Raw genomic sequence first — 17,094 nt, 5'->3', positions numbered from 1 at the left:
GATAATCGTAAAATTGATCCTGATTTGAGATAAGCTCACAAAAATTGTTGGCTGAGCCTCATCTGTCTACCAGTAGCCCAACAGCAGAATGTTTGATTGACAATCGAGCCAGCAACTAACGGCATTTACGGCCGTCATTCAGAATACCAGCGTGATTTGCACATACGCATAGGCGAACCTAACCTAAAAACACGCCAATTATCCAGATAGGATTTGATCTGTTCAAAAGGTTATGTGCCTATCGTCAGCGCTATGGCTATACTAGGGGGCGAAAAGCAGCCGGTCATCGCGTGCGGTGGGGCAACTATTTAAACTCTTGACATTACTATTTTTTGCCATTGAAGAACTGCACATTTACACGAATATCAATATCGACACCGTGGCAAGCCGTGATAACCCATCGTGACGGTGTAAGGATGGCTCAGATGTTATACAAAATTAAGCCGGTCGATTCTGTCTGCGTCTGCGGCAAAATTGTAAGGAAATCTCGTGTTTATTATACATATATATATATATATATATATATTATTTCTTAAAGATACCTGAAAGTGATATATACAGCTGCGAATGTGAATAGTGAATCGATGCTACATAGACTATTTGGCCATGTTCTATGGCGTGGCTCGACCAAGCGTCGTCGGAGCGCTGTAGCTTATTTACTTCCATTCGACGCGATAAACAGATCCCGTGTCCTATTATATATACGCAACAACACTATTAATGCACAGTATTTGCGTACTTACGCTATGGGTATTGGCATGGGACTCGGTCATCGTAGTCTAGCAACAGATATTACGCACGTAAGCTTCTGTGTTTATTCACAGTATAAATATCTATACATATACGTAAAGAAATTAACGTTTTACGTATTTTCGACATTCATTGTATTCATTTAATATAGGATTCAAAGTCATCATTCTTGTTCCGATAACGTGCTTTCATCCCTATGTTACGTAGAAGTATTATATTATTATCGTTGCGTGACTCGTGCTCAATTCCGACGAGTGGCTGCCATCACGGACCTCACCAAATATGACAATCACCTCGCACTCCCCTTCGTCAGTCCGATTTAGAGAGCAAGAATTTGGTACCACTGTGCATCTGGCGTCAAATAGCTAAGTTTTATGGCTAATAGTTTTAAACCCATTCGCTTCTGTCGAGTAAGATTATCAATTAGATAGGCGTGGTTCAGTCTGAACGTAGACACGCTGTCACCGTCAATGTTACCGTCACGTCCCTACACGGATATACGTATCAGTAGCTACGCGGGCATTCATTCGCATGCACGTATTGGATAGAGCGTGACAGAATTCGCATTATCAGTGTAGGGGACACTGAATTGGGATCCTACAATAGAGAAGGTCAATGAAAATGCAGCACTATTGAAAATAACAAATCGTTTCCCATTCAGCATGCGGATTCTTCGAAGGCAGCTCTCTCGTAGAACCGTTGCTTATCCATTTGGTTACAATGATTCGTCACTTGCAGATGCCATCAGCGGAGCGATCGGTCACACTGGCTAGTGGTCCCGGGTCGATAGTGGTAGCGGTGTTGAACTGACTGACAAGATGTTTTCAACCTCGTAGTAGATTCCGTTTCTCGAAACAAAATGCTTTTGTCTATTCTTTCCCGTTGTCATACCCTTAGTGTTAGGTGTACGATTGATATCGTAGAAGCTTGCTTCCTCTATAAAGCCGTCGGGCAAAGTCATTGTGGGATGTCTTCGATATAGCGCGCGGTGCGGGCAGACAGGGAGACCGAGAGAAAGGGATGAAGCAATTGGTTCAGGGCAACGGGAACGCGTTGAACTTAATATTTTAAACGCTAATATCACTGGTATAGCGCGATTTTTCATTATTACATTACACGCATTATAACTATAGCGCTTGCTTGGTCGCTGATGCAATTCCTCTACCGCTATCGAACGACGCAGTGAGCATTCTACACGAATATCGATATTAGGTTTATTTTTTGCCTCGTTTTTCGTCGTTAGCGCAGACAGGCAACTGGACTAGATGCTGAACACCATTATAAACCAGCTGTCTCTAACGGTACTAGCATGGTAGCGGGGATCAATAAACTGTTCCTGAATGTAAACACATATGGCTAGTCTCTAGCTCTAAAGTCTTTAATTCTGCATGTTGCCTGGCACAAATCAGTTTTCTACAGAATAATTTTCTATAGATGCTTCGAGTTTTTACAGGCAGTGTTGCCGTTAATCACTGCTTTAGACGGCTGGCCTCTACGAGCATAGAACGAAGCGTGTTTACACCCGGTTTCGAACCTAAACCGCCCCGTGTCGATATTGCAGTTAATCTCTACCAAGTCATATTTTCCATTTCGTTTATAGAGTTTCCGATCCGGTCATTGTGTGGCATATTTCCATCCTACAGCTTTCCGTGTCCTGTATCGCAACGCGTCTCTTTCCGCTTCCGTCTTGCTAATCATTCCAGTTATGATCGTGGCTTCTGTGGGGGCGCAAGACGAGTGCTTGCCAGAGCGGGCTCGCTATCTTGATGCGAGCTCTCGTCGCAATGCGTGGCTTACCTGATCAAAACTGAGCTTTAGCTAGCCAATGATCTGCTTATTTCCCTAGGCGGTCCAACACGACTACAGATCGATAAAATCGTGCTCTTTACTCCGTGGTGGTACAGTGGTAACGTGTTTCCCTACTGAACCCGATAAGGCGATGTAGGTTCGAAAACGAACAAAACACATGATTGGAAGTATCCAGCCGTCTAAAGCAATGTTGATTGGCGGTACAATTCGAGGCAAAAGTTCGGCCATTTATTCAGTCAATATTTTCTGTCCGAAGGGCTTGCCTAACTCGAATAGGTCGGCTGATGGGTTAAGCATTCTCAAGGCCTCGACTTATTAAGACTGTTTCTGGCGAACGAGCAGGCCAAAGTCGCCACTGCATCCCGTTCAAGCGTTACGGCGCCTACATATGCGAAAATCACTATTAGTAAATCGTGACCTGTTAGTATAAAGTCAATCATGACACTTGCGCAGATAAATTGGACAACGATAAACGATTTGGCCATTGGAATAGTAGTCCATTGAAACTGAAGCGGCTGGTTGAAAAATAATGTTATAACAACGTTTATCGTTGAAGATCATACAGATTACGAACTTCGTAAAAGGTCTATGATGTAAATGTGCTCACGAGGAGCTAAAATTTCGCTTGGTTAACTCAATTATTACCCTTTATCTTGGCTGTAATAGTATAATGACTATCGATAATTTATCTAAAAAGTATCATTTTAGAAAACTCGCTGCACTCGTCTATAATTAGCAGCAGATTAGGTATTAAAATCAATACTTTTACATATTTATTTACGTATTCACTAAGAAAACTTAGCATTTGTATCCATGAAGTTCAGCTGTCGATGAACTATACAACAAATAGCCACAGACACGAAATACAGCAACAGTGGCTTTTATATTTGTTAACGAATAGGACCGCGTCAATTTGCGTGTACCAAAGCAGATTTGAAGCGAAATCCTTCAGAAGTCTTCGACGCTGCCGCCCACTCCATCCCGTGGGCTTTTCCACTCGACTACACGAAACGGTCGTGATCCCACGATAGATCCGCTACTGAATAATAATCGAAAAGCCGACCTTCAAGAGATGAAGGAAAAAAGACACTTCTTTCCATTGCTTTGTCTCCTTTCAGTTCATTAGATTGCCGATCCACAATGTCGATCTACGGGGGTGCATGGAATTTTGCCTCAGTGCGTGTCCGTGATGCCAACATCTCCCCTTCGAGCAGCCACTGAACCGTTAACTGCGCTTTAGATTGGACCGTTCCAAAGTCCGAAGTTTATCGTCGGCGTGAAGTGGCTAAAAACTCAGTGTTCGACCATCGGATAACAACGAAAAGAAGTTCTATTGGAGAAGAAGCAACTTTATGCCTTTCATCACACCACTATCCGCTGGGCGCGTACATTACCAATTATGATAATCACTATACAGCCAAGTCTCTTTTTCTATCTATAGGGGCAACGTTGCCCTCGTAACCTCACAGTTAATAACACAGCGTCTACTGTAGCACACTAATGATGAGCAGTGGATCGTCGCAGTAAGACATTTAGGATTTCGTTTTCTTTAAGTATTGTACAGTCGCGGTGAAGCAGCGCCGGCGAAATTATTTCTACCGCAAACGACCTTCATTTGTTGGTCGCTTCGCCAACTGTCATTCGGTTTGAGAACCTTTCAAATATCGTAGCCGTCGTGGCTGCTGCCGGAGGAGCTGATGCCGGCGATAATCATGGCGAGCCTCTCCGTCTGTTCAATGATGACCAAAGAAAAAGATGTCCCATAAAAAGTCAAACGAAAGAATACCGGATATACGTTCAGCATGAGTTGGCTACCTTAGACAAGCTGCTCACCATTGGCGCTGGTAGATTACTGAGTGACGTTGATGGTGATGATAACGGGGAGCGATCCTGGTGCTGATGATTGCAAGGCTAAAGGCCGCGGTAGCTTAGAATTTCTGCCAGGGATAATTAGCAAAAACAATCAGTTCTCAAGGAACAACCAATGGTCCCGCCTTGATAACTAATGACTTTCGATGCCGATCTAATGTAGGCACATAACAAAGTATATGTATGAATATATATGTTGAGGGAAAGAGTCAAATCGTACCTCATCCCGGAGCATCGCAGCCGTCGACTCGTCGTCGTAAATGTCCTCTGGGAAATTTATGCGGCGGTTGGTGTTCGGGCAAGGATAAACAAGCTAACATTTAGCTGAAACACATTGAAATTTGTTTGTTCAATAATTCTTAAAACTCAAAGAATAACCAATCGATAACGCTCGTGATGTTTAGATGCTGCTGTAGAAATCTGCTGTATTACGAACTTATGAAGAAAATAAAAAGTTAAAATTACTTATATACATAAGTTATTTCTACAAGTGATCAAAAATGCACCAACTGAATTTTTTTTTAAAAAGCTTCGGATAAAACAGCGAATCGTTAGAAGCTGGGCGAAGGCTTAACGTTTGAAGGGAATCTGCTATATGCAATTTGCTTCAAGAAAACTAACCAAGCAGCATTTCAAACATGTCTGTCCTTACCGTTAAAACACAGCGTTAAGGGGCACGTTATAATTAACGTTTTACCTTAAGTGCTCGGGCCATGTTTATCTTGCGTTCTATAAAGCACAGGACCTTCTGCTGCATTTTAATGTGGCCTGCCCGCCGCTAAAATCTGCAATCCGCCGTAAGCTTATATTGCTTAAATAGCAGTTGTCAACAGAACTTGACTCGATGAGCATAATCAGTTGCGGTGCATTGAAGTAGAAAAAGCTTCACTAGGTAGGGATGAATTTATCGATGAATATTTACATAATTATCTTCTGGAAACAGGTAAATCACACGGCGTAGGTTCCTCGAAGGATAACATATTATCGATAATATCTAGATCGTGTTGACGTGCCCCGGTACAAATAAGCTGAGCCTTTGTAGACGTGGTCCGATTTCAGCTGCAGCACATTGGAAATGCGTTGCACCTTTAGATCGGAGTCAGATCGGGTACCACATTACACCTACTACGAATCGCGTACAATTCAGGAGCGTTTCACTAAACAAAACGGTAGGCTTGACTGATACAAATCATCAACCGAAGTTTAAGTTGAAAATACATTACAAATAACCATAATATAATAATAGTTCCGTTCTGAAACTTTTAAGGTACAGTTAATCGACTTTACCCCTAGTTAGCTTTTGTTGAAAGCCAACCTATATCAGTTATGTACAATGACCTTTTCAATAGCATTTAACATGAAACAAGAATCCTGTGGTAACCCAGTGCGGTTTATACCTTTGCCTTTGTGGACTTATTTTGCCAACGATGATTTTCAACCTGTAACTTTTCGTTAGAGCAGGAATAGTACAATTAATTCAGAGCAGTTAAGTAGGTTATGTGGCTAGACAGAGTGGCAACCTAATTCTATACAAGCACATGGATCGAGAGATTATCGTTCTGTGGCGTAACAACTCGACATAGTAGAAGAGCTTTTCAACGGATATCTATCTTCAACGAGCCTTCAGGCTGAGCTTCCTTCGATATATGTAAGGAACGCACGAAGGACAAGATTAACCGTACTCATAATAATAATAAGAAAAGGTATCTGTAACTCCTCCATTTTCCAACGCAGCATGTGTACTCGTTATACCTAGTTGAAGTCCGAATTTATCATTTACCTCATTCGATTCAATGATGCCACTAATTGTGGATGAATATGTTTCTTAGCAGTAACGCTGATAAATTGCAGGCTTGATTTTTGTTACCAGCATTACCTTTTTCACTACGAGGTTGTTGCCATCGCCATCAATTTGTAGCCCTACGTGATGTTGTGACTGTATGTATCAAGCAGTTCTGTAGAGCATAAGTATTAGATGAAACTAAGCCTTGTAAGCACAGTTTTTTCGTCTTGGCGTCCAAGTCCGCCCACCGATAAAGGTAATGGAAGACAGTTGCGCGCCGCGCTGACGCGGCATACGTAAACTTATGCTAAATAAGTCTGAGCAAATCGGGGAGCGGTCGCGGGAAACATCTGATCAAAATTAATCTTACACTGCTGGTGAAGGTGTTGGTAATGGCGGCAGCGGTAGCGGTAGCGGTACGCGCCAATAATGCACCAGTGCTTTCAGATTTTACCATCGCTGAGTTGAGCCGCGCTGGCGGGCTTCCACCGATACTGAAATGCAGACAACGCGGGTCACGGCATTATATCTTACGCAAGTATAGGAAGGGGCCGGATGATTAGCATAAGAAAACGTTGTCCAGAGACACACACATACATACTCAGATTGTTCTATGATAAATATACCCAGTTATGTATTTACCAGATCAAATCGTACGGATCTTGCAATTTCCTGCGATCTAGTCGGTGAATTCAATGTTTGGCTAATGCTGGTTATGAAGATGGGCAGGTACGCAGTACCTGCCCATCTTCATAACCATTACGATCGTGTGCCTCAGACGGTATACAAACAGTAGAGGGAACGCATGTACGTGCGCTCCAAGTGACTAACTTGTGGCAAAAAAAGGCGTTCTTGAAAGACAGTGCTTAAGCAGCTTCGACTTCTTTGTTATATAATTAGCAGAAGAACTTGAAAAGGGTAGTAAAGGTCATATTATCTTTGCCTGTATAGCTCTATTTTTTCATTAGAAAATCATTCGAGTTCATAATGAATGAGACTGCTTACGTAATGGAATTTCTTATTACGTAATGAAAAAACAAATAAGAACGTTTATAACAAAAGATCATTTAAATGATAAATGACTTACATAAAAGCAAGCACATTCTTCAGAATATATAAACGTAAAGATATCGGTTGTGAATGGATTTATTATAATGGCTATAGTTACAAGAAATTTATTTGCCAGATAAGTTACGTCTAATGAATGATTCAGTTAGTGAGCTGATGTCGGGGCGGCTTCCCGTCACCAAAATACACATTTTTCTCCGAAAATTTTCGTAATGAACAGTAATTACTTTGTTATATTCTATAAGAAGCCACTGCTCTTTCATTTTCAATATCAAAAACCAGCGTGACCACTAATAGTTCATCTTTGTGGTGCCATTGAGGCCACTGCCGTGTTATTGCTTTATCTCATTTAGTAACAGTCGAAGTGTGATCCGGCCATTTTTCCATACAACCTACCAGGCAATGTATTTAGTCGTTTTAGAGGTTCTCAGCACATGTTTATCTGTTTGTCGCTGTCACAAAGTTTTATTGTCAGGCAACGTCTGCCTGTCGCTCGATCACGAGGTGTTCCAAAACAGTGTGACGAATTACTACAGGACCCCTTAATATTTGACCTTGATCACCTGATTTCTCTTTTCGCCTTCTCTGTTAGCCGAGTTTTGCTCTTAGTCTTTCCTTTTGACGCGTGATGCTGTTGCTTTTGGTCGTAACATCGTTCATTACTAGCGGCACGCCAATCGACGCCCGACGGCTTCACCAGCATCGAGGGGCAGTCACGCGTTCCATGTCACATTCGACGGCTTTTGTGGCCAACCTGCAAGGCTGAGGTATTAACAAACTGAAACGCCGACGAACTGGTAGGCCGACGGCATCTCAGCGTCCCGGTGCATCCCTCTATTCCTACAACAACATCCTGTACATACCCGCCTGCCTGCCTGCCTGCGTGCCCACCTGTCTGACGCATCATCTACGTAACAATAATAACAACAGCATCATCAGCCGCATCGCTATCAACGACAACAAAATGCTTGCCAGCAGATGGCAGATGTGAAAACTCACCCGGTGACGTTGTCATTGCCGTTGCCGCTTTCATCTTCGGCATGGGCCCCCACCTACGCACGATCATAGTGTCGTTGATATACTAGCGACAGCAGAAGTGTTGGTAATACTAGTAGCAGATAGTCGCCGTAACCTACCTGGAATTATCGCACACAAGACGCGAGCGAATGTATAGACTGCACGTTGACATGCGCTGCCATCGCATTAGAGGCGTGTTTCAGATGCCGATCCCCCTAACAGAACTACGCCAATTGCGCTGGCGACAAGAAATCCGCGCGCTGAGCTTTGTGCGTCGTCGACGGCACCTTACTTAAAGATGTTTACGCCGCTAGTTTATAGCACTGCAGTAGCGCTGACGGCGGTGGATGCGCCAGCCGCGATTTGTGATGGAACTGTCATACGATAGTTCCAACCGTAAAATCCCGAAAATTGGTGAACGTCGGAAGACAGCGCAGACTGAACTTCTGCGGCTGTTGCTGCTGCAGCCATTGTTATTACTGTGCTTGTGTTAGCTGCTCCTGGTCTTTGAGCCTTTGTCTGGTGCGTTGTTGGCGCGGCGAGGGCCGGCGATCCCTTTCCGGGGCTTTCTAACGGGCGACCCAGGGTTAAACCACGACGTGAGTTCGACAGGACGATCCGGCATCTCTCATTGACGCTTTGTCGCAGGAGTCGCCTTCAGACATGAGTACGCATAATCGAAATACGCGTGGTTAAGCGACGCCTCCTGAACGAAGGCTAGCGTGAAGTCCTCTAAAAAGGCTTGAAATCTAGATAGCATTCTTGTGTTGGCGGATCAGTATTGGTTAGTACGATCGTCTCGTTTCGTCCGCTTTTCGCATAGAAGCTGCGGTACAGTTGAAGTGGTGCGATTTTGTGAAAACATCTTTGAAGGGTTTATGATTTTTTAAGAGGGTTAACACATTTTATTAAGAAGTTTCGTCACTGCGTGGTGGTGATTCAGCATATATATCTGTCTACAAAATATTACTTTATTGGATATCTATCCCCTACAAAATACAGAGCAAAATGCGGCGGCCTTGGATTAGCCTGACGGCGTTAGTGCTAGTTGCCTCTTGCGTGATAGTGATTGTGAGTAGTGAAGATGGCAGTGATTATAGCGACTCCACGACGCACTCCAAAGAACAGGAGACGACTACAAATAAGGACTCAACGACGGTCGATTCGAACGTACCCGGACCAATGGAGATAATGATGAACGAGATGTTTGATGAATTCTACCGTCGAGCACTACCATCGGTGACACAATTCGGATTTGATCCAAACATCTCAACAGATTGTTCGGCTGCTCTCGTCAAGTTTGCGTTGGGTCTACGCAAAATGGAACCGTGGGCAATGCAGATGTTTGATGCGTCTGGCAAACTTGCTCCGGGATTAATTAGAGGTACCCTCGGAGACCTTGGTAACTTCCATGAATGCCTTGAGGTAGTGGCTCGGAAGCGGATCGATGACAGCCTTGATTTTACGGGTCGTTTCTGTACCGTCTACGTTAACATGGCAAATAACACCCTCGTACCCAAAGTGCTTGATAGGTTTCAAGCCGTGGGCATGCTGATTGGCAGACGCGACCCGCTCAATTATGTCGGAAACAGCATGTTCAAGGGTATGCGAAATTCAATATGTATCCCATCGGTTTGTTCAAAGGAAGACATAAGCTATATCGCTACTATAATGGCAAAAAAAATAGAGGCCACTGTCACAATTCGAGGATGCACAGCCAAAGGCGAGAAAACATCAAATTCGACCCAACGTGCAGTTATCAAGCTTATTTCGATTTTGTTCCTTATAGTAGGGTCTGCGACAGTATTCGACGTCGTTTGTCGTTTTACGCGTAATCCCAAACAGGATGACGCCGTCTCGAAATTGGAAAAGAACTCAGACATATTCGCCAAACTGATAGAAATATTACTTGGCATGTCAATTGTGACTAACACCGAAAAGCTTTTACACACCGAGCCACGAAACATCAGTGATCAGAAACTAATGTTCATCCATGGAATGAGGTTCTTCAGTTCAGCTTGGGTCATTCTTGGGCATACCTATCTCATCGCTGATCCCACAGGAACAACCTCATTATCCAACGTCATCAGCCTCGTTGATAGTGTCTTCACCACAGTTATCGCAAACGCGTTTCCATCGGTCGAGACCTTTTTGTTTGTCAGTGCCTTCCTGATGAGTTACAACGTGCAGAGAAGTTTGCAGAACTGCAAGAATATGTGGTTTATTGTACCACTGATTCTGCTACGTCGTTACATTCGACTTACTGTTCCAGCGATGCTGATCGTTGGGATCTGGCTTCTTGTCCCACTATTGGGCGACGGCGCCATCATGAATGATTACAAAGCCCGGTTTCTTGAATCCTGCGAGAAAAACTGGTGGCGAGTCCTATTGCATACAAACAACTTCGTGCCCTTTTTCGACATGTGCCTTGGCCACTTGTGGTACATCGACATCGATTATCAACTTTACGGCCTACTAATTATCATACCTATCATCATGTTACGAAGCCCTAAACATGGTGTGCTTATTGCTGTCATTTCGACAATAAGCACAATCCTTTACATTGCCTATACCACCGTTAGCTTGGGTCTTCAACCAACTGTCGTATTCACATCGACCAATATAGATAGCACCGTTAACACAACGAATCTTGTTCAATTCCGGCCTTGGGCGCATGTTGGTTCATTCAATGTTGGAATCGTACTCGGTTACCTCATTTATAAACAGCCTAAGATTCGCATGCAAAAGCTGACGGTGATTGTTTGCTGGATGGTTGCGGCGTGCTTAAATCTTACGGTTCTGCTCAAACCACACGATTGGTTTTCGGTGGATTACGTCGACTTCAGCAGTGCGGAGTGCATCCTGTATGCGGTCTTCCATCGTCTGGCCTGGTCACTTGGGGTTGCCTGGGTAGCCTTTGCATGCGCCACAGGTCGTGCGGGAGTTGCTAACGACATTTTGTCCTGGCGGGCGCTGGTACCATTAAGTAGACTTTCATACGGCGCTTTCCTTTCGCACGTAGTCATCCTGCTCACTCAGCTGATGATGCAGGAAGAGCGTATCGCGTACAATCATCTCACTAAAATGATGAACTATTTCGCTGTCACAATGGCCTCGTTCCTATGCGCTTACATTCTGTACCTGTTCTGCGAAGCGCCATTAGCCGTAATCGAACGTATGATCCTTGGTGGGGATCTGTTCAAGAAGCCTAGATCTCGACTCCGCAGAGAACAACATTTCGCCGGGCTGAACTCGCGGAGCATGAAACATCCGGACACGACAATGGACGATGATCTTCGGGTGGAATCGACGAACAGGACAATATCGTCGCTTGCACCACCCACAAGGAGTATCGCCCGAAACGACGGTCCTACTGCGGTAACTACGAACGAAGCAGTTGCTGGTACGACCTTTCAGACGCGGAACCATTCCTACCTATAGCAATAATGGTGGTCCTAGCGCCAGACGAGTACCAAAATAACACAAGGTTAATGCTTGCGAGTGTGTTTACATTTGAATGCGTGTATAGAAGAGGCAGTACGCACGTGCCAGCCGAAAATCGATCGGCCACCGCAGTACGGCTCAATGCAAATGCGTTTGTTTTGCCCAAATTAGGACGATTAGGACAATGTCGACTCGTCCGCTAACCCGACCGCCTGCAACCTTTGTTTTGAAATGAGTAGGACAGGAACGCAGTCAACGCAGGACTAAAGGCCAACGACCGAACGATCAAACCAGAATCAACGGCTGCCATCGCTATAGTGAAAGGGTAATACAAGCGAAGATGAACGTGGGATAGATGTGTAGGTGAGAGGGCGCCTCCGTCGTCGTCAATTAGCGAGTGATATTTTGACGTCTGATAACTTTAAAAAAAGCTTGAAGCAAGTGACAAGATGATAAGCTAAGTTGCCAATGGAAGGGACGTAGCTGAAGTGCGAAAGACTGGATTGGGAAAAATGGCAAGCGACAAGCAGTACTGTTGGAAAGCGTTCGAATCGACGCGTCATAGCAGTCGTACAGCGGATAATCCGGTCAACAGCCAGCAGCTGGCCATGCTCGGCCGTTCAATCGCGTGCCAGCGGCCACGACATCGACGAAAACGAGGTCTACGACAAAACGACAACCATTAGCAGCATCGCGTTCTCTGTGTTAACTTTACCGGCCGGCAATTGCACCTGTTATAAGAAAATATCGCCCTACACCTGCAGCTTGAACCGTTTGGAACGTCACCCTTGATATTAACTTTCGCTAATATCAACACAACAGGAGTAACTGTAATAGTAGCGACAACCACAACGATAACGGCGGCATGGACGGCACTAACGGCATCTTCATGGTCTACCGCAACGAATCAAAGTGCGCCTGTCGCCAGCAGAACAAAAAAACTTTGAATCCAAGTGTCTCAAGTCACATAATGACAACACGTTCGAGCAACGTAAACATAGTCAAGAAACAGTCGGACCCACGGAGATCGATTCTCAACCGCCTCACCGTCGTCATCAGTCGATAGATTGAGATTTAACAGGCATCAAACGAACCAATATTATCATAACAGCAGTAGCATCGACCTGTAGGCATGAAGGAGGTAATGACGAAACCTTAGTCCGGCAAAATATAAGGCCTAGCCATGTACGGTTACTGCCACGACCTGAACACGTCCGTTTTATTATATTCCACGATAGATAACCTGCTTACACAGAATACAGACAGAGAAACTCTATATATATATATATGGGGCATGCACACAAGCATGTCCGCAAATTAGTGCACTATGGTATGACTGTAATGGTTTCAGTGATTGTATAATAATAGCAATAAAATAAACAATGATCTTAGTAGTGATGACGATGTATGCAGTATAGCCGGTGCCAGATATAGGCGTATCTATATGTCATCACTGTTTTGTTGGAGGCGAAACGGTCCCGCGAACGAAATGAAAAAGAAGTAAATAAAGAGATGATTGAGAGAATGGAAAAAGTGTGCCTGAATTAAAGCGACGAGCGTTTCTAGTGACCGCTGTCGAAAATTGCTCAGCGTATGTTCTATGTAGTCGATAATAGGAAAGCAACAAGCGAAGACGTCTTCGTCGTCGAAATAGATTAAAAAAAAAATAAAGATAATAATAAAATAAATAAATGAAGTCGACACACAACATTTGCGCATTTTTATTGCTGATTATAGCAGAAAAAAAAGAAAGGCCGCTGTGAGTGGGCATCGTGCGGAGGGGGGTCTGGACAGACAAATGTTGTTGCCTAGTGTTTGGCATATTTTATTTCTCAATAAGCTTACCAAATCTCGGGATTTAGCGAAGCGCACGGCAGGGGCGCGCTAAACGATGGCATGCAGAAGCCGCATGACTAAAGACTAGCAAATTATAAATAACCAGCCTCGAAGCGGATTTTCAGCTAAAAAACAAGCCAAAAATCAAACTTCGTATTCATAGCATGCCGCGCCATTGCCCCGGTCGTGATTATAAATTTTTGTCATAAATGCAGAAAGTCGTCGTAGCTTATCATATATATATTGTGGATTACCCAATGTTTTTCGATACGCGCAACACAGAGTGCCTTGGGTGTGAACGATCTATTTTTGAGCTAATTTAATTAAGAGGTAAAAAATTTGCATGACTTTGAAATCGTAAACAAAGCGTCCCATAAATTCATGTCTGATACTTGTGGCAGCTATAAATCCAAACAACTTGTTTATGACTATCGGCACAAAGATGTGGATGTTCAGGCAACATCAAAGTTGATCTAGACATTCCCTTGCTCTAAACAGGAAGACTAATTCAGAAAATCATCGTATTATTTTCTATATAATTGTCAAGTTAAAGTTCCTCAACAGACTTATTTGATGTTGCCGAGCTACAAGAACATGGTCCACGATGTTGGGCGATAACTGATTTGATGCTTCTTGTAGCATGGTTCGTAGGATGGGAGACTGCGGGCGGTTGTTGAATATTTTTTTAGAACCCATAACAACCCAATGATCAGCCCAAGAAATGCCGGTGTTTGGTCCTGTGTCGACCCATTGTACGTGTTTACGTTTCACCCCGATTACACAGACAATCGATAATAGGACGGTTCTCTCCTTTAGAACACTCATAGGAAATTGCTTAAAAATCTAAAGTTCACATTGGAAAGCGGAGTTGAAGGAAAACTAGTCAGATTATATACGATTTGTGTATGTCGATAGAAGCAGGATTTCAGCGAGCAGCATTTCTCAGCGCTATCCAAACGCTGACCATACTGTACTGCTACACGGCGTAGATCCATGTGCTGAATGAATTTGGACGATAATTTATGTAAAAGTGCTAGTAAAGGTAACATTTGTTGACATCATGGTATCTTGATGAATCTATGGGTATCAGGAAGCTGAACCATGTACAATAGTCGCCATACGCGTTCAAAAGGTGCACACGCAACCACTTCGTTAGGCCTATTGAACCTTTAGCATCTATAGTAAAGTTACTTCTTACCATTACATCAAAGCTCTTACCACCACACGCTACGTACTGATGGCTAAAATCATGTTTTGTTAATTACTAATTATGAGAACGTGTACGATAGACAAACGAACCAGGCCTATGTATGTAAAATAAAACGTCCCCACATCGTTGAGCCTTAACTAGGCCAGGACTTTCACCTCTGGGGCCATTTTCCACCGCTGAATATTTTATAATCTTCGAAATCAAATTTACGATCTATCAACTAAAGTTTTACGTAAGTTGCAACGTCGAATTATTCTATTGATTCGCACAGTGGAAATAGCTTCAACTTGACCTTGGCAGTAGCTGACGCGCAGTCTAGGCAGACCTAGAGATGACCTATGAGATTTTATTCCGTTTAGGTCGAAAGAATGGCGGGCTTATGTTATTAAATTACTTCATCAGTCGAGATAATACCATGTGAGAAAGCTTGTTTTCGACACTGGGGCTACTGTTCGCAATTTCTGAAGGACGACTTTATGCTAAGCCTTAATTTATGGCCTGGTAAACAGCAGAATACATTTAGATATAATTCTTCCCAGACAGTTAAAAAAATGTTGCAGATATGTTCTTCCTATTTGATTTGGTAACTAATAAGGGACTCCTAGCATTGATCTTACGTTCCGCGTAGTCTAGGGTATGTATTCATCAGTAGTTCGGCAGCAATCTCTTTACGAGATTTCATAATTTTACGGTACGGGAAATTTCCCACTTAATACTCCGAGTTAGCTGTGTTACGATACCGGAAGACCAGAACAACTAGTAGTCTAAATTCATTTGTCGCAACGTCGCCGCTGATCTCATTGCCCGATACGAAAAACCGTAACATCAGATCAAAATGGGTACAAATCAAAAGAACTACCCAGGTTACGCGCAGGCACCCACAAACCCAGCAGTCCTACAGCCCCTAATACGTATGTCTTAGCTAAGCATTAGAATATTCGCAGTAACGCTCAACGCATAAGAACCGGAAATCCACCCGTAATTTACAATTTACTGATCAAGGATTCCGATCGCGTAATCGCGAAACGCAACGGCTGTTGAGCGTGCATCGTCTGACTCTATTGACGTCAGCTCACACTGCTGAGGACGTTGCAGACGACATTGCCGCTGCCGGCCTCTTGATATTGTGTACTAATTCGGTGGAGGCACTGTTGTGGTTATGCGCGTTTATGTCAACGGATCGCGAGATTTGCCCACCTTACGAACAAGCTGCAAACAGAATAATCAATGGCTATGGTTCTTCACATGTAGCGAACGATTCCCCCGGATGCCATAAGCAATCGGCCCGTTCTGTGGCTCAGTGTGAGGAAGCAGTCGCGCGGGTACTTGACACCCATGAGGCGCGAATCACTGCCCCTGAATATCTGAAACTGGAAAGCGACGAACTATTCCATGTCGCTGCCGGCAGCATAAAAAAAAGCTAAAATGGCAAATCGATCGGCCGATAAATGTTGTAAACAATCTTCTAGCCAAGTAAAGGTGTGAGGAAAATAAATAATGATGGGAGAAAGTAGACGAGAAAATACTTGTGCTGGGGACGTTTTATACGATTAGTCGTTGGATAAGTGATTTGGGCTCATTTGCAGCCTCGCTTTGTGGGTCTTTGATCTTTGGCTGTGTGTTAAATGCGAGGTGGTGTAGGGCGCCTTTCGATTCATCATCTACTCCACAAGTAGGAACTCGTTTCCCTAGTTCCATTGAATAGGCCTAGATTACTGGCTGGCTAACAAAACTTAGATCTTCTATAAATCAATGCTGTGATACTGGTGAGGTGAAACATTCAGATACTTTAAAGAAGCCAAATAAACGAATGTGACTCAGATACGATGTACAGCTGATATGAAGGAATCACTGGAACTACGGTTTACCTATTTGTGTGAACAAAGCCATTTGGATGCTTATAGAATTAAACATGAGTTGCTTGGATTGTTTATTTTCCATGCCTCACGGTAAGTTCAAGTATAAAGATGTCAATGATTTTTTCTATATCTGCGAATCAATAGAAGATAGAATTAATGGCCAGTCAAGTTCTGGTTTACCTTACTTTTATATATGACCATTATCACAAAGTCCTTACCGGTGCAAGGGGTGCGTATACAACGTATGATAACGGACCCAGACCTCTTCGGCATAGTACTACCACCTACGACACCCAAAAGCTACCTAACATTCTTTTTAAATAGCATGAGCTAAAATGTCTCAGCTTAAACGGGAACCAATCGACCTGGATCATGTGCAATCAGGAACTCAGATTTATTATCAATATTATTTGATTTGTTCAATACAATACTTTGTATAAAAGAACGCA

At 43.5% G+C, this 17,094-nt stretch overlaps 1 protein-coding gene and 2 long non-coding RNA genes across 4 annotated transcripts; 2 read left to right on the top strand and 1 right to left on the bottom strand.

Moving 5' to 3' along the window:
- The first annotated feature begins 226 nt into the window (after positions 1–226).
- On the top strand, positions 227–4,933 carry LOC111268888 (uncharacterized). Of its 2 annotated transcripts, none has more exons than XR_002685441.1 (2): positions 227–476; positions 3,678–4,933. It is a non-coding gene; the product is annotated as an uncharacterized LOC111268888 (long non-coding RNA). The 2 variants fall into 2 exon arrangements; XR_002685440.1 differs by having other exon boundaries at positions 1,489–4,933.
- On the bottom strand, positions 3,310–6,867 carry LOC111268886 (uncharacterized). The gene is made up of 2 exons (XR_002685439.2): positions 5,126–6,867; positions 3,310–4,752 (listed from the first exon to the last, which is right to left on the bottom strand). It is a non-coding gene; the product is annotated as an uncharacterized LOC111268886 (long non-coding RNA).
- Positions 6,868–8,198: 1,331 nt separating this feature from the next.
- On the top strand, positions 8,199–13,448 carry LOC111268885 (nose resistant to fluoxetine protein 6-like). The gene has a single exon (XM_022848106.2). The coding sequence runs from the start codon at positions 9,305–9,307 to the stop codon at positions 11,735–11,737; it is 2,433 nt and encodes an 810-aa protein (XP_022703841.1). The 5' UTR covers positions 8,199–9,304; the 3' UTR covers positions 11,738–13,448.
- Positions 13,449–17,094: the final 3,646 nt, after the last annotated feature.

This window comes from Varroa jacobsoni, unplaced genomic scaffold, assembly GCF_002532875.2.
Source record: "Varroa jacobsoni isolate VJ856 unplaced genomic scaffold, vjacob_1.0 scaffold_1328, whole genome shotgun sequence".
Taxonomy (NCBI): domain Eukaryota; kingdom Metazoa; phylum Arthropoda; class Arachnida; order Mesostigmata; family Varroidae; genus Varroa; species Varroa jacobsoni.
Note: the sequence above shows the minus strand (reverse complement) of the source record. Positions and strands in the feature narration are given on the sequence as shown.